The sequence below is a fragment of the Rhamphochromis sp. 'chilingali' genome, assembly GCF_963969265.1.
Source record: "Rhamphochromis sp. 'chilingali' genome assembly, chromosome: 6".
NCBI lineage: Eukaryota > Metazoa > Chordata > Actinopteri > Cichliformes > Cichlidae > Rhamphochromis > Rhamphochromis sp. 'chilingali'.
In genome coordinates, this window is record NC_137933.1 from 20408572 (window position 1) to 20435722 (window position 27151).

The window sequence follows — 27151 nt, forward strand, 5'->3', positions numbered from 1 at the left end:
TCGGTAGTTATATTTTGCTAAAATAATTTGGTGAGTGTAGGAGGGGAAAGTCCTTTATGCTGAAAAAATTATGAATTAGTCAACCTTTTATAATTAAACAAAAAACCTCTGTAAATGACATAGCCTGTATTGAAAAGATGGGTGTAGTCGTCTGCAGAGTGAAGCCAGTGCCTCAAGTCTGCATTCTTTATAGTGGCCAGCAGGGGGCAACTTAAATAAGATGGTAAAGAAAATTGTGAGACACATGTTTGACTTCTCCCTTGATTTACATCCTCTGTAAAGTCTTTCCTGGTGAGTTTATGGTCTTGATCACTTGGTTTAACTCCTACCTAGTAAAACACATTCAGGTCATAAAATCCTTCATCCTGTTAAAAGGGAGTTTTTCTTTCCCACCATCACAAAGTCCTTGATCATTGGGGCTCGTCTGATTGTCAGGGTTTTCTCCCAAAATACTAGCGACAACAGTCGCCTCAAGGTGCTATACGGTAAAGGTAAAGCTTTACCTTAAAGCACCTTGAGGCGACTGTTGTTGCGAATTGGTGCTATATAAATAAACATGGACAGAACTGAATTGAAGGTTATGTCTACATTTAAGATTAATCATGCATTAATTGCCAAGATTTGATGATGTGGAAAAAAATTCTGAACACTTTTAGATTCATTAGTCAATCTCTGGATATTTAAAAGAACATTTTTTAGTCATAATTACATAAGATTACTCATCTACTGCACTCATTATATCTCATGTGTATACATTTGAGGGCAAAAGGGTAAAAACACATGTGACTTTCCCACTGAGGTATAAACATCTTGCAGATTTTAGCTGTATATTAAATTCACTCAGCTGGCAATTCACAGTGGGGTGAGTTTTACCGAGAGCCTGAAAGACCATGTAGTGCAGGGGTGTCAAACTCAAATACACAGTGGGCCAAATTTCAAAACTGGAACAAACATTAATATTTATTGAAAAAAAATATAAGATATAAGAATGAATCTTTTCTTATGGACTCAAACATGTTTTGCTGAAAAACTGAATATGGAACAAGCAAAGCTTAATACTAAACAATATATATATTAGCTGTATAATACCAGCAGGCCAGCTCTAATAGTAATTTGGTATGGCTTCGCGGGCCAAATGTAATTAGGCTGCGGGCCAACTTTGGCCCGCGGGCCAGAGTTTGACACCTATGATGTAGTGTGTTTTCTGGAGGTCCTAAAAAATATATATGGGATCAGGCAGAATTTACCTGCTGATCCAAGCTAAAACAAATGATATATAATGATATGCAAATTCATTCAACAGCTCCGGGTAGCACAATTATTCTGTTTTCACAGATACGTACATATATATAGATATATTCAGAGGCTATCAGATAGTGTAGGCTTGAGTACACAATGCAACATACCTAGGAGAGAGATTTTAATTAATGTGTGTGGTCGGTGTAACAGTATATACACACACTGCCGACTCTCATGATGCTGACCTTCAAGAGCAAAGAGGGAAGGAAGGGGAATCGATTGTGCATTTCATTCATACACACGCACACACATTAATCAAAAAGCAAGTCTGTATGTGCAAAATAGCCCCACGGTGCATGCCATCATTCATTTTGCACTCACACATAATCCAACATGACAATTCACAAGTGTGATGCCCTTTACTCCTCAGCCGCACGAACGCTTTTCTCGCCAAATGCAGGAAACCGACGAGGCTGTGTCGGCAATATGCGGTGATGTCAGAAATAAGCTGATTGGCTGCTTCTGTAAACACGCGAGGCGTGTGTTCTTCCTGACACAACCCAACAAATGTGACACCATGGACACACACTGCCAGCATTATTATGAAGCCCCTTCATTATTAGTGTTTGCTGGCCAGCCTCCTGTGAAATATGCTATCCTGGTTATTTAAACCCTCTCAGAGTTGGATCATTATACATTGTTCTTACATCACCAAAGCTGCCGTGTGTGATCCCTCGACAAACACAAGCTGTGATCTCCGACAGTTTAATAATTGAGAGGTTGAAAGTCAGCCTGTTTAGTTTTACTGCAGTGGATGAAAATTAAATTCTCCCTTGTGGTAAAAAAAAAGAGAAGAATGACAAAAATCATTAAATTTTAATCATTCAGATCGACTAACAATCCTTTTTTATCTGTTTAGAAAGTTATGTAGTAACTAAAAGAACATTTTCAATTGTGTGTGAGAGGCGTGGTGTATTTTCAAATTAATAGCCAACATCTGAAGGAACAGGGCACCACACAAACCTGGTCATTTTGTAGCAGAATCCTTTCAAAGGGTTTTTTTTTTCTTTTCTTTTTTTTTTAAACTTTCTTTCACCAAGACCTGCCTTTCTTGTTTGCAGGCCCCTCTCTGTGCCCCACATCCCCCTTTCCTGCCCACTTTACAGCGAGCTCTGGCCTGAGCATTGGCCTTGAACTCTGACCTCGCCTGTAATCAGTCATATCCCTGGGCCCTTCCCTCTTCTCAGGCCACAGACAGCTCATCACTCCTCCCCTCCACCCTTCCCCGCCTCTTCCTCCTGTTCTCTCTTTGTCCCCAGACTTTTTTCTTCTTCTTCTTCCTTTCACTCTCACTGAATCCAGAATGGCAAAGCTGGCTTTTGATGGGGTGCTGCTCGGAGACAACGGAGAGTAAACACAGCCTTAGCAGCTGAACAACAGACCCAAAGCCCCACTGTCAGCTATCCCCCCCGGTCCACAGCCTTATCTGTCAATCTGTGAAGTGACCTTGAACTGATGAGTAAATGATGGTGTCAACCTGTCAGGACGGGACAGCTCAGTTCAGGAGCTCCAATGAGACAAGCAAACAGTCCAAATTTAGGCCATACACCTCCCGTGTGTTTTCAACTCTGTCACTCGCTTTTCCCCTTCACATATGTTTGGATCGTTGGTGAGGTGTTGCTTATAAATACAGACCGATCTATTTGAAAAGAAACTGAGTCAGAAAGTATTTGAAGATGGCGAAGGTTTCAAAGGTTTCAATTTGAGTAAGCTTAGCATTTACTGCTGCCATTCATCAACAGTGCATCTATAAAACAAGTCATTTTTAATATTTCTCGACAGTGGATCAATTTGTAACACTGCAGGGAGTAATGGATCAAGAAGACGGAGCAGCCACAGTGAGCTATTAGATGAAGAGTTACAGGCGTGAGGCTGCACACCTCCAAAGTCCGATCACAGCTGCTTAAAAAACGACCACACAAACTTTTCCGTTAATTAAAAGTTTCCTTTTGCTGCATTCAGTTTTCTGTGCTACTGAATAGGGCTGAACGATATATCGCATTTGCGATAATATCGCGACATGATCAAGTGCAATTTTCTAACCGCAAAGGCTGCGATTATACTGCGATTATATTATACAATTCATGGGCTGCATCCTCCTGAGGCCGCATTTGTAGACCGATTACGTCACAGCGACGCGCCGAAGGCTGTCCAAATTACTACCATATCCCAGAATTCATAGCGCGGCCCAGCCAAACTCCAGTTTCCAGCAATGGCGGCCGCTACTAAGTTTTAAAATTACTCATACTAATCTTTCTGGGTCACAAAATAAACTTTTAACATATTTTCAGGCGAGAAAGTAGTTGTGTAAACATCAAATATCTGCTCGGTTTATCAAGATATCCCATATTTGCAAAAGTGCTTCGACGTTTTCAGAGGCGTCTGCTACCCACCAGCTCGACAGCTAGCCGGGAGCTCGAGGGTTACTGATGCGGCCGAGAACGGCACAACTCCCGGCACATCATTTTCAGATCACCGCGGAGTTTCGCTGCTCGGGTTAAACGTAATATATAAGTCACTTAGACAACCTAAAAATGTTATTGTTGGGCTTTTTTCAGTGTTTTGTTTGTTCGTGAGTAAATCGGTTTGGCTGAGATTAAAGTTATTAGATTAGATAAAATAAAACTTTATTAATCCCCCGGGTGGGTTCCTCCTTGGTTCTCACACAGCTGACTAAACGTCAAACAGAAAACTTATTAAACAGAAGTATGAGACAGTCGAGAATTTACACCAGTGTCTGGTTATATTTTAGATAGCAAGAAGCAGACGGCCGAGTTTATTAAACTCCACCGAGACAGCGGTGACGCTAATCAGAACTAGCCTTCTGATTCAGAAGGCTAGACCGTCCAATTTCACGCCTTTAAACTTTAAAGGCGTGTTTGTGTGTGTGTTTATACAATTGCTATTATGTTTGCACTTTATGTGTAATGTTACTGACTGCAGAGATCAGTAAGATGTGTGTATTTTTTATTTATTAGTTTTATTTATTTAATATTATTTTTTAATTGAATGACTGTCTAGTAGTTCACAGATGTCGAAAAACTGAGTGTGGTAAAGCCACTGATTTTGTTTATGTATATTTCTGCAATCTGCACATTGTACTGACTTTCATTTTAATGTTTACACCAGGGTTCCTTGTCAGCACTTTATGCTCAGATGTTTGTAAGCTAAAAATAAACTATTGTGTATGTTCAAATATACTGTTGTGATTGAAGAAGTTAAATAAAAATGTCAGTCATCAATTCATGCATCACCTCATGTCATCATAACAGAGGTCTGTCTTCCAGGAAAGAACAGTTTAAAATTAATGTAATATAGTATTGGCCATACTATATGATGTATTGCTTGTCTTTGTTTAATAATACAGAAGACAAATACCTTAAAAAATAATCGCATATCGCATCGCAATCGCAATATTGGGGCAAAAAATCGCAATTAGATTATTTTCCATAATCGTTCAGCCCTACTACTGAACCACATTTGCTGTTAGAAAATCAGTCGGTGCTGAAAACCTTGACATCATTAATAAAGAGGGCATGCCACTTGTAAAACCTTTCATCAACTTGTGTGCATGAAAATGGGAAAAAGTTTCTTTTAATGTGTAGAGATAGGAGAGTTGTCCATATATGAGTTCATATAAGCAGCATCAAACCTTGCAGAGAATTTCTTCAATAACTAATACAGTTTCCTGGAATGTTTTGTTCCTCTTGGTCTTTACAAATACTTGTGACGTAGTTATCTAAACATCCGCCATCTGTCACATCATTCCTCAGCAGTGATCTGATACAAAAAGCAATGTGATTTAGATTTCCAGCTGAAGCAACAGAGAGAAAAAAAGACCTCAGAAACGAAACATCGTGTCACTAAACTGTCAAATGACACTGAGGCTGAACTAAAGACATTAAGCCAAAATTAAATGCAAGACATTACGTGCATCAGCACTGAAATCATTATACCTAAATTAATGCAGTCATCACTGTGCAGTGATAATTAACAGAGATAAAAAAGCAAATCTTCATGAATATGATTACAAGATCAAACAGGAACTTGATAATGAAACTCTAAATCAGAAGCGTCAAACAGTACAAGATGTGAAATGAAAATTACATATAAGTTATTAGTAGTTGGTTCTTATTAATAGCTGGAACATCTGGAAAGTGAAGTGAAGTGAAAGTGATTCAAATTCCTGCAATTATTTGGTTTGTTTTTAAAGAAGTAAAATACAGACAAATAGTTAAATTTGACCATTTTCTGCATCAAGTAACAAAAAGCGGAAATTTTGCGGCTTTTTTATAATCATATAAATCATCAAGTTTCTTGAAGATGTTTCACCTTTTTTTTGGGGGGGGAGTACAACACATATAGGATCAAAGTCGACTGACTGTGCCCCATTAACTAACATCCCTGCTCTAAAATGTCTAAAACATCTAGAGCTTTCCTCCTGGAAGTTATAAAGCAGGTTTTGACAGCAGTTGTGGAATTTCACAAGTGACCAGCTAACAGCGTCCATCCATGTGTTCATGAAATGTATGTGTGAGTGCGTGGGTGTGTGTGAATTAGCATACATGCAGCTGGACGCTACTGTACCTCCTCAAACAAGCGACTTCTTGTGAAATTTCGCTGCCTTCCGTTCTCACACTCATGGGGCGCATCCGGCCGCGGTGGCATTGAGTAGGGCATCCCTGGGGGCCTCTTTGCTGCGTCTGGTCAGGCTGCTTGTCTGCAAACACTCCATCCATCGCTGATATGAAAGGCTGTCAGAAACGTGATGGTTGAGTAGCGAGCTGAGGGCTGGTGACTGCTGCCACCTCAGGGGTCAGAGGTGAGATTGGCTCAGAGAGGCTGCAATGCAGAACACCTCTTTGACCTGATAATTATACAGATTGAGTCCACCTGGCAGCCTGGAGCGAATAATGACTCTTCCATCTCGCGGCTTTCTCTGACCCAGATTAGAAATCTCCAGTAACAACACTTCAATTTTGAAAAGGAAATGGAATAATTCAGTTCTTTGTCCTACCTGCTGACCCAGAAGAGGCTCGCCTGACCTTAAAAATCCATCTGCATGAAACGCACTGAGGCTGGCGTGATGTCAGTGTTGCTGAGAACTGAAATGCCACTTTGCTCATGTTCCCTTTCACCAATCTAGGAGGATACCTGCAGTACTGTGTAAAATTCTTAGTAATATAGGGAGTGCAGAATTATTAGGCAAGTTGTATTTTTGAGGAATAATGTTATTATTGAACAACAACCATGTTCTCAATGAACCCAAAAAACTCATTAATATCAAAGCTGAATGTTTTTGGAAGTAGTTTTTAGTTTGTTTTTAGTTTTAGCTATTTTAGGGGGATATCTGTGTCTGCAGGTGACTATTACTGTGCATAATTATTAGGCAACTTAACAAAAAACATATATACCCATTTCAATTATTTATTTTTACCAGTGAAACCAATATAACATCTCCACATTCACAAATATACATTTCTGACATTCAAAAACAAAACAAAAACAAATCAGCGACCAATATAGCCACCTTTCTTTGCAAGGACACTCAAAAGCCTGCCATCCATGGATTCTGTCAGTGTTTTGATCTGTTCACCATCAACATTGCGTGCAGCAGCAACCACAGCCTCCCAGACACTGTTCAGAGAGGTGTACTGTTTTCCCTCCTTGTAAATCTCACATTTGATGATGGACCACAGGTTCTCAATGGGGTTCAGATCAGGTGAACAAGGTGGCCATGTCATTAGTTTTTCTTCTTTTATACCCTTTCTTGCCAGCCACGCTGTGGAGTACTTGGACGCGTGTGATGGAGCATTGTCCTGCATGAAAATCATGTTTTTCTTGAAGGAGGCAGACTTCTTCCTGTACCACTGCTTGAAGAAGGTGTCTTCCAGAAACTGGCAGTAGGACTGGGAGTTGAGCTTGACTCCATCCTCAACCCGAAAAGGCCCCACAAGCTCATCTTTGATGATACCAGCCCAAACCAGTACTCCACCTCCACCTTGCTGGCGTCTGAGTCGGACTGGAGCTCTCTGCCCTTTACCAATCCAGCCACGGGCCCATCCATCTGGCCCATCAAGACTCACTCTCATTTCATCAGTCCATAAAACCTTAGAAAAATCAGTCTTGAGATATTTCTTGGCCCAGTCTTGACGTTTCAGCTTGTGTGTCTTGTTCAGTGGTGGTCGTCTTTCAGCCTTTCTTACCTTGGCCATGTCTCTGAGTTATTGCACACCTTGTGCTTTTGGGCACTCCAGTGATGTTGCAGCTCTGAAATATGGCCAAACTGGTGGCAAGTGGCATCTTGGCAGCTGCACGCTTGACTTTTCTCAGTTCATGGGCAGTTATTTGGTGCCTTGGTTTTTCCACACGCTTCTTGCGACCCTGTTGACTATTTTGAATGAAACGCTTGATTGTTCGATGATCACGCTTCAGAATCTTTGCAATTTTGAGACTGCTGCATCCCTCTGCAAGATATCTCACTATTTTTGACTTTTCTGAGCCTGTCAAGTCCTTCTTTTGACCCATTTTGCCAAAGGAAAGGACGTTACCTAATAATTATGCACACCTGATATAGGGTGTTGATGTCATTAGACCACACCCCTTCTCATTACAGAGATGCACATCACCTAATATGCTTAATTGGTAGTAGGCTTTCGAGCCTATACAGCTTGGAGTAAGACAACATGCATGAAGAGGATGATGTGGACAAAATACTCATTTGCCTAATAATTCTGCACTCCCTGTAATGTTACCGGGGTCTTTGGACAATACCTGCTATTTCACTCGTTTTCAGTCCATTCCTTATACAATTTTTAGAGGAATTTCTTGTTGTTTGTTAAGCCATTTAACACTGACCCCTAAACCATAAGTCACCCTAAAAAGGGCACCTTACTCAAAGGATGAACCTGCGTTGTGTCTACACATAACAACCAAAACAAATTCTATCTTAAAGCACAAAGCACAGGACGAGCCTGTCACAAAACACATAATTTGTTCCCATCTATGCGACTCTATGAAAATTGTGAACAGTAACACAGTTTGTCAGACATGGTGTGCAGCATGTCCTTTAAAAATCTGATAAAACCAGACAAGTGGAAAACAAAAGAAGAAGTGGCCTAAAAAACTGATGAAGGGTATCTGAATAAGCAGCAAAGACCTGACACAGACCTAACAGATGCATCTGGCTCTTCAGTTGATCCATCTAGTGCTGGCTGTCAAGAAGCCATTCTTAAGGAAGGGAAACAGGAATAAAAGGCTGAGTTTTGCCAAATTACACAAGAACTGGACAGAAAATTAGTGGCAATAGGTGTGATGGCAGCACCGTGGCAGGACGGTGGCATGGTGGTTAGCAGTGTTGCCGCACAGCAAGAAGGGCCTAAATTCCACCATCAGGAATCCATCCACCATCTTTCTGTGTGGAGTTTCCATGTTCTCCCTGTGTTTGCCAGGGTTCTCCCCGGGTACTCCAGCTTCCTCCCACAGGCAAAAGACATGCAGTTAGTAGGGATAGGTTAATTGATCCGTCTAAATTGCCCATACGTGTGAATGTGGGAGTGAATGGTTGTTTGTCTCTGTGTGTTAGCCCTGCCACAGACTGGCGACCTGTCCAGGGTCTACCCTGCCTCTCGCCCTATGTCAACTGGGATAGGCTCCAGCGCCCCCCGCGACCCTAAAAAAGGATAAGCAGAAGCAAATGGATGAGGTCTGATGGAGTGATGAAATTTGAAACTTTGAATGTCAGGAGTTATTCCTAAAGACCAACCAATAAGTTACAGGAAAGCTTGCCTAAGCGAGTTCATTGAATAATAAAGGTGATCACATAAAAATATATAGAGTTGTTAGAACTGTTAACACTAGGAAGGCCCAGAGCCCAGCCATTTGGCTTTTCTACCTATAAAACCCGGAGAGTTGCCAAATGGCTTTTAGCTAGGCTTTAGCTTCAGCCAAGTGGAAGCTAAATTGGCTAGTCATTCATATGTAAATTGGGTTGTTACCTGGGAATTCTGGAGGGAGGGGAGTGGGGGTGTGTGATTGAGGGGGTGGGGGAGCTGCTAAAAGCTGTGCACAGTCACCAACTTGGAGTGTTTCAGTTTGATGCATTCTCAATCATCCAGGGAAATAAATCTCCAAAAGTCACCAACTTGGAGTGTTTCAGTTTGCCATCTTAGGGAGAAATCAACACACATGGGTGTATGTCCTTTGTTGCTGAGATTTATTGATAAAAACAGTACAAAAAACCAACCATTTGTACACATTTTTACAAATAATGATAAAAAGTGAGTGAGTACATTCCAACATTTTCAGCAATCACTCACAATCCTGGCACTGCCATGGTATCTGTAGTCTGCATTTACCACATGTGTATCTGTTGCAGTGAACACATCGCACAGTGGCATGATTGTTCTTGCAATTGTGTTTGACCTGACACGTGGCTCTTTTTCCAGGGCTCGGTGTGGAGGGTTGTGTCCGAAGCAACTGTTCTTTTCTTGCCTTCTTCGCAGCTACATGAGAGTGAGCCAACTCTCTTGCAAGCTCCACCAGGAAGTCCACCCGTCTTTCCTTCGTCCCGGTGCATGCTTGATACAGCACATGTGCATTCAGTGCTGCCATGTCAATCATGTTATAAAACACGGCAACTGGCCAGCGCCGTGTTCCTTTGCGGACAGTGTACTCCCGAACCATCTGGTCCATCACATCCACGCCACACTTTGTTTTGTTGTAAAGGGTGACAGTGTTTGGCTTCCTTTTGGTAGTGTTATCAGTCTGAACCACGCTGTGCATGCTGCTAAGAATATAGACTGTCTTCTTCCGTTTGGCCGCATACGCCGTCAACGTGGCAGCAGAGGTTGAAAACACCTAAGAAATAAGATAAATTGTTATTTCCATAGCCCTTTTACACACAATGAAACACATAAACATAGAACCACAAAAGACCTGCAACATACCTGAGTGGTGAATTCACTGCGATCTGTCTGTCTAGTGGATTGAGGAATTTCCCTGCGAATCTTGTTGACTGTGCCGAGGATGGTGGTTTTCCGTCCAAGAAGTTTTTGCGCAAGTGAAAGCGATGTGAAGAAATTGTCCGTGGTAACATTTCTGCCCTTGTCTAGGAATGGTTCCATCAGCCTCATTACTACATTTTCAGAAAGTCTCTCCCCAGTGGGACGATTGGGGTCCTTGCCAAGATATGGGAAGACTGCACTGGGTGTTTTTTGTACAGTGTTTCAACAAAACAAGGTGTGATCACATTGATGCCACAATGGACGATGCCACAATGGACGACTGATCAAGCCCTGTCACCCTTTACAACAGGCAGTGCCAGGATTGTGAGTGATTGCTGAAAATGTTGGAATGTACTCACTCACTTTTTATTATTATTTGTAAAAATGTCCTCCCTAAGACGGCAAACTGAAACACTCCAAGTTGGTGACTGTGCACAGCTTTTAGCAGCTCCCCCACGCCCTCAATCACACACCCCCACTCCCCTCCCTCCAGAATTCCCAGGTAACAACCTAATATACATATGAATGACTAGCCAATTTAGCTTCCACTTGGCTGAAGCTAAAGCTTAGCTAAAAGCCTACCAGCCATTTGGCTGGTGGCGGGTTTTAAAGGTAGAAAGGTAGAAGCCTGGTCCTCCTAGTGTTAAATCACTACATCTATTTCCCATTTTTCCTGCAAAATATAAAGAGAAGAGGGATAGTTCAAGATTGACACATTACTTTCTAATAGCCCATCTATATTTTGATTTCTTTTCCTCATAGCAGCATTGTGAGGAAAGTTTATTTAATATAATGCTTCCTGTTCATCAAAGAAAAGTCACATTCTGCTGTACCAACTCATACAAACTGGAGTAGCGGGATATTGCAGTTTGCATTCAGTTTCCTCGCTTAAAGTTAAAACACAGCGTGAGAGCCACAAACCCGACAGTTTAGTTCCCTTTATCTGGCAAATGCTTCTGAACTCTAGAAATAATATGACCAAGGGGTGCACCATCTTCAAGGTATAGCTCAGTCCATTTCATATTCATGTTTTGTTCAGCATATATTATACTTTAAATACAGCAGAAATGGCCTTGACATAACAATGACATGAAGAAATGCTTTACACTGCAGTGCCTCATTTCCGTAGTATGTTAAATGTTTTACTATTTATTTCTTTTGCTTGAAGACAGGCAGAATGTGAAAAGTGGATTATGTATTCTTGTCTAAAAACACCTACACAACCTACACATGTACATACATAAGGTAAACACATGCACACACACACAGTGCTCCCCTATATTTATTCTATAACTGAGGACAACCCAGGTAGGAGGGAAGCGATAGAAGTAGAGAAAAATGAGGACAAAGAGCAGCGTGTCAGAGGTTTGATAGAAAAGTGTGTGCGTGTTTGTGTGTGTCCATAGGTAGAGTTCACATGTGTGTATGGAAATGTCACAGTTTATACCGATGTGGGCAAATTTGTTTTTTTTAAGCACTGATATAAATTTATCTACTGCCATGGGAGATTCAGTTCATGATGAATCTAGTATGTGCTCCGCATGATTGAGGACCTTCTGTTCTTACTGCTGCTGCCTGCTGTCTGTGCCACAAATCACTTTTTCTCTCACCCAGCTGAACACAGTAACTCGTGCTCTTGACTTTATGTCACAGTCATCTTTTGTTCTGTGTGGTCCTTACCAGGAGAAAGATATACTACATTAAATGGATTTATTCAAGCATGAATACCTCTTGAGACTTTATTTAAAAACACTACTTTTTAGTTTATGACATATAAAGACTTCAGTCTCGAGGTGCGCTGGAGCCTAGAAGGACTTGTCTAGACATTGCCCATCAGAGATGCATGTTACTGTATAGATGGCTGATGTTTTCAGCTAGCAGCTTAAGCACTCTTTAATCTACCAGCTCTCTTGGACAAAGACATTACGATGTGCTACACTTGTGTAATGACAACTTAAAAAAAAATGTTCCAACGTTATTCTTGCAATTTATGTGTGTAAACTGTCAAAAGTTGGTTTTGAAAATTAAAATTGTGAAACTAAGTAGTAATGTTTGGACAGCAGTACAGAGAATACTACACAGTGTTGGAGCAAGACAATTTTTATAATGGTGGGGAGGTTGAGCTCATTTCTTGCATAGAGATGAGGTAAAACGCTACAGGAAAAACAGTTTTTGTATTTTGGGGTTTTGTTTGTTAACACTCGCTCTTATTTAATATACACGATTTACATTTTTTTCCTTTTTAATTAGTGAACCGTTGCTGATACTGTAAAGCTCATAAGATATTTACAATTTTAAAAGGTTCACTGTTTAAATGAGTACATGAAGGAAAAGTAGCTGTAGAGAAACAGTTCTGTAAACAGAAAGTTCCAAGGAGAAAACCAGTCATTACCACTGGTCTTGTGTGGAGGTCAGACTTTATAGTCTGGTTGCCATGGCCACCCCATGGGTCTGCCCCCGATGCTATAATTAAAGAGGATATGTTGTTGACGCTGTGAGCAGAAAATTTCAAAATCTAAACTTAAAAATGTTTGCAACTCCTGTTTTTTTTTTTTTGTTTTTTTAAGCCAACATGGGCAGTTACTTTCCCCAGATTTTAACAGTTTTTGTAGCATTTCATCTAAACTTCAAATATGTGAGTCACATAATACAGAACAGTTTCTTTCTTACAGTTTGTAAGAAGCATTACTGCTATCACTGGCACTGAATCAACGTGATAGGTTTAAAGGCTAAAGAAGGCACCTAAATTCCTCATAGTTAGAATTTAAGGCAGCGAATTCACCTGCTCAAACACGAGGTGCAGCTATTGCACTGCTAGTAAAGCAATAGTAAGAATCTTATGTTCCACATTTGCACCAGAGAAACTAAACTTCCTTGTTTCCTTTCTTCTTTCCCACACTCTCTGCTTCCTGCTTCTCTCCTCTGCTGCTTCCACAGCACACTGACAATATATGGCATCAGTCAGAATGACGAGGCTATCTACCAATGCATCGCTGAGAACAGCGCAGGCTCTACGCAGGCCAGTGCCCGCCTCACGGTGCTCTGGGCTGATGGACTGCCTGGCGTTCCCACCCACGTGGAAGCAGAGGCCCTCTCCCCCACCACCATACAGGTGTCCTGGAGGGAACCTGATAAAAACACTCAGGACATCATCGGTTATGTGCTCCACATCCGCCGGACCTCAGGTGGGGCTTCTTGAAGATCCAGATACAGTTTAAAGCAAAGCTTTAGTTAAAACAAGTGTGACATGATGTCAGTGTCAAAAGGCATGCCAGGTGAGATGAGAGGAGGCAGAAAAAACACAGGCCTCTTAACGTGGAATAAATCAGCTCTGAAAGTAAATAAGTGTTTGAGGAGCCCCATGACATTTTCACTGAAGAATTAGGAATGGATGCGGCTAAATTCATTCGCATAACTACAAATGGCAGCAAACAAGAGAACGCTGCCACACTTTCATTATAATTCAATTATGTAAATAAGCTGCTACAGTAATGAAATGATGAGGAACGGCACTGACACAGACAAAGATGGTCCTGAGGCACAAAAGCGATTTGTAAGCACACACACGCACGCACACATCACTTCAGGCTAATGCTTTACTTTAGTTTATTTCATTTATTTATCACGCCACTTCAAACTAGCAGCCATCGTTGTAACAGTCATACAAATTATTGGTAAGGTAAAACCCTTCATTAGTGGTAAGCGCAGGTTTCTAGTAGTAGAGTATGAGGGATGTCAAATCTCATGTGTAGTTTGGTGTGTCAGACTTTGGAAGAGTTATCGCGTCAATATTAAATGAGAAACAAGAAACAACGACCAAGGTGATATGGTGCCTATGGAAAATTCATGTTTTAGTATTTTACACTGAATTACCTTGACACATACTTTTGTTTAAAGATAAACAAAGAGGTGGATCCAAGGTCTACAGAAAGGAAAGAAATCAAAAAACAACAAGAAGCTGTTTTCACATGTCAGCTTCATAATATTTAAGGATAATTTGTTTTTGTGGTGATTTTCAGTTTTCCTTTCTCACAAGATGCAACCAACACACACCTTGAATCAAACTGTTTGCAAAATTCAACAACGTGACCTCAAACCTCCAGGGAGAAATCAACTTTGCAAAATTGTAGATTAGCCCTTTAAAGCCTGAACCATGAAATAAGTGCCGGAGTGTTTATTAAACCTTTTCACAAAAAATTTCCATATATGAGTTTTAATTTATAGCATATTTGCTATATCTGCATTTTATTTGTGATGTACACATCCGGGACAGAGAGGAAGGCTAGTTTGAGCTTTGAGTCCAGGATGCCATTTACGTGAGAAGGGAAAGACCAACTCAGAATCCACCATTGTAGGAACATTGTAGGTTCACCATGGTCATTGGTCAATAATCATGACAATTTACTTATTAAAGGTCATGAAACCGACTTTGCCTCAAATGGTGCCAGTGTCGGCTGTTATGCACATGTACTGTTTATAAGGTGGGGAAACCTGCACTGAAGAAGTCACTTGGATGATGAAAAGTGTCTCCTATTGAAAATGCTACGTCCAGATGAACAGAATCAACTTAACACTCTGTGTTAGGGGGTTACAGACTGACTGATCTCTGATCCCCAACTGTTTTGGATGTTTACATTGGTTCTCCGCTGTCAGTTGGTGTCTAGAAAAGTCCCTACATGCCTACTTGATAAATGCATGTGTCATTTATTTATTTTCTTTACCTTGTGGGTATGGTACAATTAACTATGTATGTTTTTACTTGTTTTTATGGGGAGACCATTGTAGCACCTGCTGATGTTCCCCTCAGTTGATCTATTAACTGATCATTAAGGGACCTGGGAGACGACTAATAGTATTTCCTGTAATTTCCTCTCCAGCGTGGCGTGGCCCAATGGATTGAGGGCTAGATGTAGATAGTGGTTATGGTTGGATGAATTGCTGAATTAAAAGCAATAAAATGCTTTAACCCATCCTGAACAACTCTCCCGATTCCTCCCTCCATCTTCTTATGCCGCCCCTGCAATTCACCCTGAGGCCCAGAGCGATACTAAATTAGCTATTAAATACTGTAAATGCTTTGATAAAACCCACTGAAGTGGGCAGTAAGCACAAGTGCTAATAGAAACATATTATTTTCCATTTTTCTTCCTTTTCCCAATTATTTCTTTCCTATTTTTCTTACAAATCGTTTCAAAATTTGGCTCCTCCTTTCTTTTATTCCCCCTCTTCTCCCTCCACCCTTCTTCCTTCAGACCCGGCGGAGATGGAATACGAGGAGGCTGTCAGTAAGGTCACGCTGCAGCAGATCATCCGGGACCTGGAGCCCTCCACCAATTATACCTTCTATGTGAAGGCCTACACATCCCATGGGGCCAGCAAACCTTCGGACAGTGTCACAGAGAGCACTCACGGAGAGGGTGAGTTGGCGGAAAAAAAAAAAATTAGAAATATCAAGACTCCCACAAGATTTGTAGCACAGGTAAAACACACGATTTCACCTTAATTATTGCAGAACATCCATAAAACATAAGACAAATTGGGCTGCTCTCATTGCTTTATATTTTAGAGCTTGTTCATCCTGAGGAAAAAAGTAAAAATATTATTGCTCACATTTTATTTTTCCCACACCTGATCAAATTTCTGATAGTTGTTTAACTACTTTGGCTTACATTTTGTTTTGTGTTGCAGTGCCAGCTCCTCCTTCCCTCTACACAAAGGTGGTGAACGGTAGTGTTGTACAAGCAACATGGGAGTCTTCCTCCAAGATGGGCCAGCCTCAGGGCTTCAGACTGTATTACAGGAGAGCGCACACACCACTGTTCACTGGGCCCATCGCCTTCCCTCGCAACGTCACCCAGTACAACATCACTCATCTGGGTGAGACATGACAGCTGACTGTATCATTGCTTTTATTGGTAATTAGCGTCACGCGTCGTAAGCGCTGATGAGCGGGCCTGTGATGCAGAATGGTTTGTTAATGCACTTTAGTGGGTTTACATAGTTGTTTTTGCCAAGAGCTAAAAATATGTGTCACTAACAGCTCGTGGTGCTTAGTTTTGATTGCTTTCTTTGTTTCCTTTTGTTCAGACTCCTCACTGGTCTATGAGATAAAGTTGATTGCTCACAACCAGCATGGAGACGGGAATGCCACCATACGATTTGTTTCACTTCGGGAGGCAGTGGCCAAATCAGGTGAATTTTTCTTTATCATTTTTCCATCATTTAAAATACAGTCATCTTGAAATGTGGATATATGGAAATGTACAGTCTGCCCACATTTCCATATCACATTGTCCAAGGACAAAAAAATCTCAGGAAGACAGACAGTGGAGAAAAAAGATTATAACAATACACCTAACAAAAAGGAAAATAATAAACTGAGAATAATAGAAATGCATTTATTGTTTCATTGGAAAAACAAAACTGAAGTTTGAATCAAATACTATGATGTGAATTAAAAAATAAATCAAATATTATCATCATGCACATGATGATGTATGGATTAGTGAGATGGCGCTGTCCCACAGGTCATCTGATTATCTCACCAATGTCTATTTCCAGAGGTGGAGAGGCTTCCCATATGCATCATCTCTATATATCATAGACTACGTGTCCACGGGTTTAATCCTTTTTATATTGATTGATTTTGTGAGCCTGATGTGATAAGTCTTTCTGACGGTATTTAGGTAGGATGAAAAATATTTCAAGAAAAATAAATGTTTGCCTGGAAATGTAAGAAAAAAGTAATGAATGGCGTGTCATTCCAAGATGGGTCAGCAAATAAGACAAATCCAAAACCAGGACTCATGATCTGAATCCCAGAATGAACTGTCGGAGTGGAAATAAATGGTTAAAGGTCATTTGAGAGAAGCGAAGTGTCTCTGAAAAACTTAAATGTTTTCTTTATTGGATCTGCATTTTGAGTTAATGCATTTTGAACTACAGGATTTAATCTTTCAGTGATGCCAGCGAGAAAAACTAGATCACAGAGGGTCTGTTTGTCTAGTATATTTATTTAGAAAAAGTGTTTGCCCAATATTAATGTAGAAAATTGAAAAGTCCTGGCCAATCCTGCAATTTGGATCTCTCGAGGTGTGCTTTTTGAATACAAGAGACTAATGTACTACAAAGATAAAGAGAAATACAGTTATATCACGCCTTCCTTTGATCTTGCTATAAAAAGAGTATCTTTACTGGGGCTCTCGCCTCTTTCTCTTTCTCCCAATCTCGTATCTGTCTGAAAGTGTAGACTTTGGCCTACACAGGCTCATCAAATGATTTCTGCCCTCTGATCCTCAGTATGGCGCATATGAGCTGACATACCTGACTCACTTCATCCTCACTAAAAATGATTCGCTGGGTTTTTTTTTTCAAGTATTGCTGCTGCATTTCTATCGTTCCACTTTATCTTGGAAGAAGTGGACCTTTAACACAAAAGGTCTGCCCAGTGTGGGCTGCAAGATTCTACGAGCAGTCTGGGGAAGTGTAGTGAAGGCCAAGCAAATCTTGCATCATCTAGCATGCTGTGGGTGTACATCACCAAAGCCATCCTCCACAAAGTTGTTTCTCTGTTACTTGGATTCCAAGTTTAATCTTTATCAGACTGGTCCAGGACTTGAGGCATGGTTTAGCTGAGATGACAGCTCGAAAAACCCAATAAATCACAAGAATCATCACTCAAAATAAGGGCTAAACGTGGTTGGAGTACAGGGTGGATTTGAGCTAAATATGACCGTATATCGATCTCACAGAAGAGATGTCTTTACTTGTTGCCACTACCCCTTATACCGCTGCAGTGACCCACCAAATATGGAAATATTTTCACACCGCTACACACTGCCCACATCAATACGGAGCATGAAAGTAGATTAGTCTCACATAGCATCTTTTGTATCAGTCAAGTTGACCTTCATGCCACATAAACAGTCCAAGCTCACCCAGCTGTGATGTGACCGTGTTGTGTGCAATATCTCCTCAGTGTTGGACGGCCCGTGCGACTGTGTGAAAGATGAGCAGGGCAAAACATCCACCACGGGCATCATAATCGGCATTCACATCGGCATTACCTGCATCATCTTCTGCGTGCTTTTCCTCGTCTTCAGCTACCGTGGCAGGTCAGAACTAGCACGACGTGCACATTCATGCAGCAGTTAATGGTGCCAGTGAAATAACTTGCCAATAGTTGCTGTTAAAGGGTCTATTTCTATCGTGTGTATAGAATCAGGCAAACGTTTAATGTGTGCATGTTCGTGTAATCCCCAGATTAATGATGTGTAAGACAGTTCAGGCCACCCCCCAGGCAGGGAACGGCGCTGCTGTGGACTCTTCTTCGTCTTCCCAGGGAGCCTCTGGGCTTAACGGGGCTGCCAGAAGAGAGATGGAGGTCAATGGCAGCGCGGCGAGGAAGAAAGCGGTTGACAGCAATGAGCTCGAGAGCCTTTTCATGCAGCCAAACACAAGAGAAATGTGCATGGTAGGTCCTCAGAGTGAAAAGAGTGAGGAAAGCTATGTTAATTAAAGGAAAAAAAGTATATTCTATCTAAGCTGAAACTAAATGAAATATACTCAGTCTGATTGTTTGCACGTGTTTTCAGTCTGATTCCTACATGCTGAATAACACCCAGCTGTCTACGATACCGCTGGATGAGTTTGCCGTGGAGAGGGAAACCCAATTCCGAGAGACTCCTGTAGCAGGAGCAGCTCAGCAGGACCAAGGCTAATAATGTATGAAGGCCAATTCACACGACACTGTCCAGTGTCCACGCAGACTTTTCTCTCACTCAGGTTGACAGATTGTTGTTGTTTTTTCAAAGTCGTCATTCCTTTTGTGCAAAGACTTTTTTCTTTTATAAAGGAGTTCTGGAGGATCTAGGACTGTATATCTGAAGCCCGATGAATTTTTAGTTTTTGTTTTGGTCTTTGGTTAATTTGCTGGTGTTGGGCAGCACCTAAGACAGAAGCCCCAGAATGTCCTTGTTATACAATGGTTTTATTTTTAAGTTTATAAATATATGTATATATATAAATATATACACTATATCTTTATCACTTATATGTCAAAGCAGTTATAAGTTATTGGTCTTATCTCTACTTTTCTGTGGATGTCAAAGACTCCTGCTGCCTACTCTCACCTACCAATGATTCCACCTTCTTGTTCACAGAAGATCTCAGCCTTCTTCCAGGGATTCGATATATTCTGCCTCAGGACTTTGTTTCAGTGATTTCGAAATTTTTTTTTTATGAGTTTTCGGCCTTCATGCAGGCGTTAGACTTGGCTGCGTGAACCTTGCGATAGAAAGAAAAGAAAGAAACCTACCTCAGCCGGAATGAATGTGTAGTGGGAAGCTTTTAGGGACTTTACCTTCCCCTGAGCTCACAGTTACTTTACATGCAGAGGAATTGGTTTGGAAGTGACAAAATCAGGTGCCGCTCTACCTCAGATGTCAAGAATCATCTCTCTTCTCCTGCTTGTCGAAGTAAAACAGAAAAATAAAGAAAACAAAAAAAAAGTATCCAACATAAAGCACTTCCAAATGCTGAAATTAATCTTCTACCTCAAGATAACAATGTTAATGTTGTCGCTGTTGTTGTTGTTTGTCTGTTTATTGCATAATGAAAAACCCTCTTTTGGCCCTTTGTGAAGTCCTGGCTTCCCTCTGTTGGTGAATATGGTGTTTGTAGATACAGCATCAGTACCTCATGCAAGCTGACAGACTGATAACATGTTGTACGGTTATGGTGTGTTGGAAATATGTATGAATTATGCTAATCTATTGTAAGCCTTTTGATAGATTTGACTTTATTTTAAAGATTGTAATTTCTTTTTTCCACCGTAGTTGCTTCAGTTGAATGACAAGGCTGTTAGAGATACACTGCATTGTCAATGACATCTTAAAGACTAACTGTGATGAGATGTCATGTGTTTTTAAAAAGATAAAGCTAAATTGAGCACAAATGTTAACAGAAAATGGCCCGTGTCTGCGAATAGTTTGGATCATATTTCTGGAAAATCTGCTTATTGGCTTTCTTGTTGGCAGATGAAACCGCTCTCATTTGATCTTTCTCAGTTTTAAGGTCATAGCTGTTTGGCAAGTAGCCTAGCCCTAATTCCAAAATTGTTGTTAACCATCCCCGGTCTCTTAGACGCTTAGATGAGCTATTAAAAATCTAAATTCTCTAACACATGCTATTAAATATATCTTTTTTTAATATGTAAAAAAGCCAAAGCTTAAAAACAACTATTTGGAAGAGATTTATGTATTAAATGCACGTATATGCTATTGCTTTTATTTTGTCCTGTTATCTAATATTTAACTGTAGTTTTGACAACAGAGATATGAGAGCGGTATTTGACCTCTGGAAAGAAAGCAAAAAAAGCTCTAATTTTTTTTTTTGACAGCAGTGTATCTCTAAACTTTTTCTGAATATTTGTGTCAGCATCACTTTCTTATTTTGTTTTCACATCACATTTCCAGCCTCCTTCACGAACGCAGCAGTAGCCTTTTATTTCTCTTCTGGTGCCCAGTAGACGTAACAGTTGCCGGTTAAGCTCGTTTACTGTTACTCTTCTCAAAACTATACTTGCTGCTCGGCCTTCTCCCTCCTGTCAACGCTGACTATGTGCTTCAGGTGCTTATAATATCTTTGAATGCTGACGAGCACAGACAGAGAGCTGGCTGAGGGAGATGGACGGTTGTTGGGTAGCTAAACAATTACAGGGCTTTTCTCTCGCCGGCTCTCTGCTCAGTGTTGTCACTTGCTGCACAAGTACTGATTTGATGCATTATGGTTACCTACCTCAATCTTGTTGTTGGCCTTTCTCTCAGGTCTTAATGAAGGACACGTACAGAGTATAAACAATGAACTTAATGTATATATATATCTACAGTCGTGTGACACAGTAAGTATATCTCATGGAAATTGCTAGCTTTTATTACATACTGGAGCAAGCAAAAACCAGGTCATCTTTGAAATAATGCCTGAAGATAATCGCTCAACTTTTTGCTGAACAAAAATAGCAAAAGAAGTTAAGCTTAAAATCAAATACATCAGAAGCTAGTGTTGCCCAATATAGCAGTAATTACATCATGTAAGCCACCTGCTCAGTTTTAACAAGGCTCTTCACCTGAAAAGCTGCCTGTTATCGGCACCCTAGCAGGGCCTGCTGTGATTTTGCTCCAGAGGATGTATCTGGCTCATTCTCCAGCCTGGAGTAACAAATCTTTGTGCAGCTATTTCTGTGGCGAGTGCTTAAAGCCAGAGAGAGGAGCGCTCTAGTGCCAGAGAGCCTTTTTGTATTGCGGCTTGTGAGCTGTGTGTCTGTGGCTACTTGTGGTGCGTCTTAGTTGAATTCCCAGGTGGATTTTTCAACTGGTACGCCCCCCTTATAGATATCACCTTTATCTACAGGCATTGTTTCCTAAGGGACCAAATGTTTCCCCCAATATGTCAAAAGATCAATAAATTCACACGACTGTATAATATAAATACATAAAAAATTGCAATTGGCAAAATATGCTGGACAGACAGAGTCAATAGAAACAGACACAATAGGAGGGGGAACATTTTAGGACCTTTATGTTGAGCACTAATTATTTAAGCAGTTCAAGTTCATGCTTAATTTGTAGTGATTGTTACTTTTATTACTAGCACATCAATTTTTTTCGGTAGTGATTTACTTTATGTCTTCTCTAGACATAAATAAGTTTAACTGAATCAAAAGTGGGTGGCACGTACAACTCGACATCATGTACACACAAAAAAAAACACACTTTCAGACCTCTTTGGTGCATCCAGGTATGGGATACTGTAAACAGTAAAATGCTGACACTAGCACTTTTTTTATGAAAATGAGCTTGTCATGTCTCTGCTGCCCTAAGTAACTAACATTAGTGTAAGATGAGTGCATTTAATATCAGCAAACACCTTTGATTGAATCCATGGTGTTGAATGCAAAATGCTTCCTGGTGCTACTCCTCAGGCAGCTTTGTGTTATCCATTCATCAGCCTTAATAGTAAGAAGCATATTAACAGCTTCATTTCTGACAGGTGGCAGGGCATGCAATGGTTTAAAGGTCACAGCATTTTTGAGTCCAGTGGAGCCAACTAATGCAAAATGACCTGTGTTCTACTTATGCATCATACATACAGTGTAGGAGTACTTTTGAAAAGCATGCACCGTCTGGTCCTCCACCACATCCAAACTGAGAGCTGTACGTGTCCCCACAAAAACAGTAACTCACCTGTCATTTTATTGTGTTATGCAAACCAGCATTAGAGTCAATCTCACTTTAGTGATCATCCTAGGTACTATGTTTTATGCCTTTTTAATTTGTTTGCATATGCGTATTTCTTTGCATTTCTCTGGTATCTATTTCCTGCATTTAATTGTACACTATGTTGTTGATATCATAACCAGCGCTGGGGGAAAAAAGAAATGGCAACTGTCAAAACAGTAGAACAAATGCTTGACCTAAATGTCTCCTCTGTGTATATTCACTAACTGCAGATTAGTTTCTCTCCGGGGCTCCTGCAGCTTTAATCAGTGTTTTCACCTCTGTGGAGAGAACTTTCACAAAGGACACAATGGGTATTTTTTTCCTCCTTACTTTGTTCCTCAGTCCCTTGGTGTCATTTAAGGTTAATGTCCTCTTGCAGGAAATTGTACACCACTGTGGATTTGACAGGCGTTAGTGTCATACGGACGTTTAACCTGATTCACCGTGGATGCGGTGCGGTGATCATCATGTTTACTTGATTAGACTTTGATAGGTCAGGTTGTCATATAGCTGTATAATATTAGAACCTGTGTGATTTATTGGGGTGCTTAAAGCTGTACTCACTGACTGACTGGTGCTGTAATCCATCAGCTGTGGGGAGCAGATGATTCCTTTGCTGATATGGTTAGTCAAACTGAGGCCTTTGTCTTACATATTCTGCAGTTTTGAGAAGTGTTTCATCACTAAACGCTGCTCTTGTCAATGAGACAGCCTCCTTTGTTCCTTGTTCAAGAATCCTGACCTTTGGTCAGGGAGGGCGTGTGCTCAGGGACTCTCTGATCCTGTGTTATATGCATCTCAGCCGGCCATACAGTTGGCCTACTGAACTTGAATTTCCTCAATTTCTGCTTTGTGCCCAGTTCAGACAGATTTGCTGCAAGGAATGCCATCGTTGTCTGTCATTAAAACTGGAATTGTTATGCTTTTACTGCTTTCTGTGATATGAATGGCTGTCGCAATGGTCATGACCAAAGATTCAAACAGTGGTTTCAAAATATCTGCAAGTAAGCCCAAAATCTCAGGCTCTGCTCTAATTTCTCAATTTCAGACAGATCATTCTACTCTAAAAAGAAGAGAAAAAAAAGAGGGATATACCTGGTATGGTCACTTCAGGTACCATACCAGGTCTCTCCGGCTATGTTTAAACGTCGTGTTTGCAAAGGGCAGCCAATCAGAAGAAAGTTGGTAATTGAAGTTTGTACTACTTGTTTCAGACAAGATAAAATTAAGAGCTTCATCAAAGCCCAGCATAAGATAGGTATGGTTTACTCTGAACTGTGAATCGTACAAAGCTATCCTCATCAAACATATTCAATTATAAATGAGCATAATAGGTCCACAGGTGTTGGCAGGATAATGGTTATTTAACTGTCATTTTGCCTTTGTTTGGCTCCTCTGATAGGAAAGGGAACATTTGTCATAAAACAGTTCATCCGCCTCTTAAGCGTACTGAGGGGTGATGAAAACAGGGAGGCACATTAGCATCATGTTACAATTTCGGCAGAAGAAATCATGTGACAACAGTAACATTCACAAGGACAATCTAGATTTTTATAAGAATATGCTGCTTTTCTTTACTTTGTATATTAAATGGATTAATTTGGGGGTTCGACTCTGGGTCAGGCAAGAAAAAACAAAAATACAAAAAACATTTTAAATAAGTTAACTGAGCTTTAGAAAAATTAGTAAAAGCACCATTATCTTAAATTTAGATGGACCAAATATTTGATCAAATTGACTAAGAAAGTGTTTAGAACAAAAAAAACCTGTCATTTCTTCATACTTATACCCTCAGGTTCTTAAAAATAAAACATCCTGGACTGGGAATGTGCAGGGTTTCTTTCACATATGGTGCCAATATGACTCCAACTCTTCATGCTCTTATAATACATTGACTAAACACAGGTAACCAGATCAAGTCAGGGGGGTAAGATAGGCTTAGTCTGGCTAGATTGGCACTGTATTGTTCTATGATGTCTGTTATGAGTGTTAGTGACTCTGTGGTTGATCTCAGTGACAAAGACGTTTAGCACACCCGAAATATTAACTTTTTTCTTTTTCTAATTAAACTTTGCCCTTTTTTAAAAGTCCTTTACATTATGTGGTACTGATTGTTGTGGCACCAAATGACTATCTGAGCTGACTGTAAATTGATTACATTTCCAGTACATTTATCTCTATGGTGTTTTGCTCTGATACACTGATGACTGTATGTGTCAAATAATGCTGAGTTTCAGGATTTTCTGAGTGATTTATACTGTTGTCAAATGGTGGTTTATTGTAACTGTACTTTAATGTTTGATATCAGTATTATATTTTACACGCTCCTGTTGAGAAAGCAGATTGAATTCAGTATGTTTAAAAGTAGAAGGCAGAAAAAAACCCTACAGTGAGTCTGCATGAGAAACAAAAAGCTGATGTGTTTTTTTTTAGCCCTAATTGAAAAGTTTTAGTTAATCCTTATTGGCAACACTGTGATATTTAGCCAAATCATGACAAAAAAATACAAAAAAAAATCTTGTATTCTCAATATGGTACTATTGATTGTCAGTCTGTTTTGCTGGTGTATATTGATGAAATAGGCTGAGTGACCTTTTTTTCTGTTGACAAATCTAAGTCTCTCTTGTCCTCGCTGATGCCTGATGATCACCTCATTCTCATCCTGTTCCCACCAGTCATCCTCACATGAGTGACTCAGGCTGAGGTCCTGCCAGTGCTGTCACAGTTAAAGTGAAAAAGGTGTCTTTGTTTTCCTTCACAAAGCATCTGCGGTTGAGGACAATGTGTGTTTTATATTGATGTTGTCAGCATGAGCTAAAGCCGCTCAGTCATCATTTAATCAGCTGCTTAAATGGAAAAAAGAGCTCCTGAGTAGGATCTACACTGCAGGTGTAAACCCCAGTGCCAAGCACTGTAGTGAGCAACAGCTTCGTACGAGAGATGCATTGCTAAATTTCCACATGCACAGCAACTTCAACTTGCAGCACTGCAGGCAAAACGAAATTTAGAAAGTTATGTCAATATGATGTTGACATACTAAACCATGTAGGCGTATGAATGTGTGACCTGTTCTTACCCAGAGTTTCTGGTTTCACCAAGAATTTTGTATAAAAGTAGAAAAAAAATGCTGATGGGATTATTTTTAATCATTAAACCTCTTAAATGAACTATGTTTCCACGCCAAGGATTTAAACCTCCCACACCTTGTCACCACCTCCAGAGCTGAGAAGTGATTGCAGAGCTCGAGACTGCTCCATCGGTGAAGTTTAATTACTGGGTTTAAAGCCCACGAAACACATTTCCTTAGTACATTAAATATTCACGAATAAATAAGAAGCAAACAGTTCAGAAAAGAAACCTCCCTGATTATTCAGTTTTAATCTGCTTCATCCAAAAACATTCAATTTGCTGTCTGGTAAAAATGCATCTTCTTTTACATGCTGATATATTGTCAATATATTGCGTCAAACATTGACTTGGGGCTCACTGTAATCTCTAATCAGAGGAGGCATTACCTTTAAGCACATTTGGCTCATGATGCTTTTTTTAAATCAACATCTTTTAAGAAATGCATCATTATATAAATGTCTTATTATATTTTAATGTTGGTTCTAAAAGCAGTGTCTTTATGGTCCAAGTCTGAACTACGATAAAGGGCACCGTAGGAAAAATCTGCCCTGTAGATTTGTTTCTACTGGCTTTACATGCTGTATTAAAATGTGCAAAATTTCTGTTCTATTCTATAACCATTTATTCCCAGCAGGGTTCAAATGAGGTGCCAGAAGTTTAAAAAGAGCAACTATATGGTGTAGCCTGTGTTACTCAGATTTTGTTAAAGAAAAAAAAGTTGCAAAGGAATAAAGGAGCACAATATTTTACATTTAGCTCATGATCATGCATAATCATGTCTGTCTGTCCGTCTGTCTGCTGAGGTCACTGCCGATATCTGCTTCTCTCCCACAGTTTACTTCAGGTCAACACTAGATAGTTTTAAAAGTGTTCTCAGAGAGCTGTCATGGATCACTGCTGTATAAAAAGGTTTTGTTTCTATGCTCTCTCTAGAGACCATGTTGGTGCAACTATAAATTGTAATCTGCATACATATCCACATATAGTGTATATACTGTATGTGTGTATGTATATGCTTTAAAGGAAAAATAGACCATTTTTAGTGGTTTGTATTGTTTTAGGGTTCATTGTGCAACACTGATAGGAGAAAAAAAAACAATAACAGTGATAATAAACTAGCTCTAGTGATAATGAATCCAGAGTCTGTCTTTATTCTGTGTGTGTGTGTGTGAGTGTGCATGAGTGAGTGTGTGCACCTGGTGCAAAATAGTGTAATTTACAGCACAGTCGTGAGTTTGCTCGCTTGCTTCCTGCAGTCCGCTGAGATGCAGCAGATCAATCTGGTGCAGGCTGCTTCTCTCCCTCCCCACATCACCATCCTGTTCTCGTGTTCAGCACATTAACTCATGGCCTCCGTGGCCAGACAAAGAGTATTGAGCACCAGGCCCAGAGCTCCTGGTCAATGAAGGGTGGTGCCGGACTTCTAATCACTGTAAATCC

General features: G+C 40.3%; 1 protein-coding gene across 1 annotated transcript in view; it reads left to right on the top strand.

The window, feature by feature from the left end:
• igdcc3 (immunoglobulin superfamily, DCC subclass, member 3) overlaps positions 1-26938 on the top strand; it is a 70226-nt gene extending 43288 nt beyond the window's left edge. The window contains exons 8-14 of the mRNA XM_080885061.1: positions 13242-13489; positions 15557-15721; positions 15993-16181; positions 16392-16496; positions 18283-18418; positions 18567-18777; positions 18899-26938. Coding sequence (XP_080741187.1) covers positions 13242-13489; positions 15557-15721; positions 15993-16181; positions 16392-16496; positions 18283-18418; positions 18567-18777; positions 18899-19024 — 1180 coding nt within the window. The 3' untranslated portion in view covers positions 19025-26938. The remainder of the gene's footprint in view (positions 1-13241; positions 13490-15556; positions 15722-15992; positions 16182-16391; positions 16497-18282; positions 18419-18566; positions 18778-18898) is intronic.
• The last annotated feature ends 213 nt before the right edge of the window (positions 26939-27151 follow it).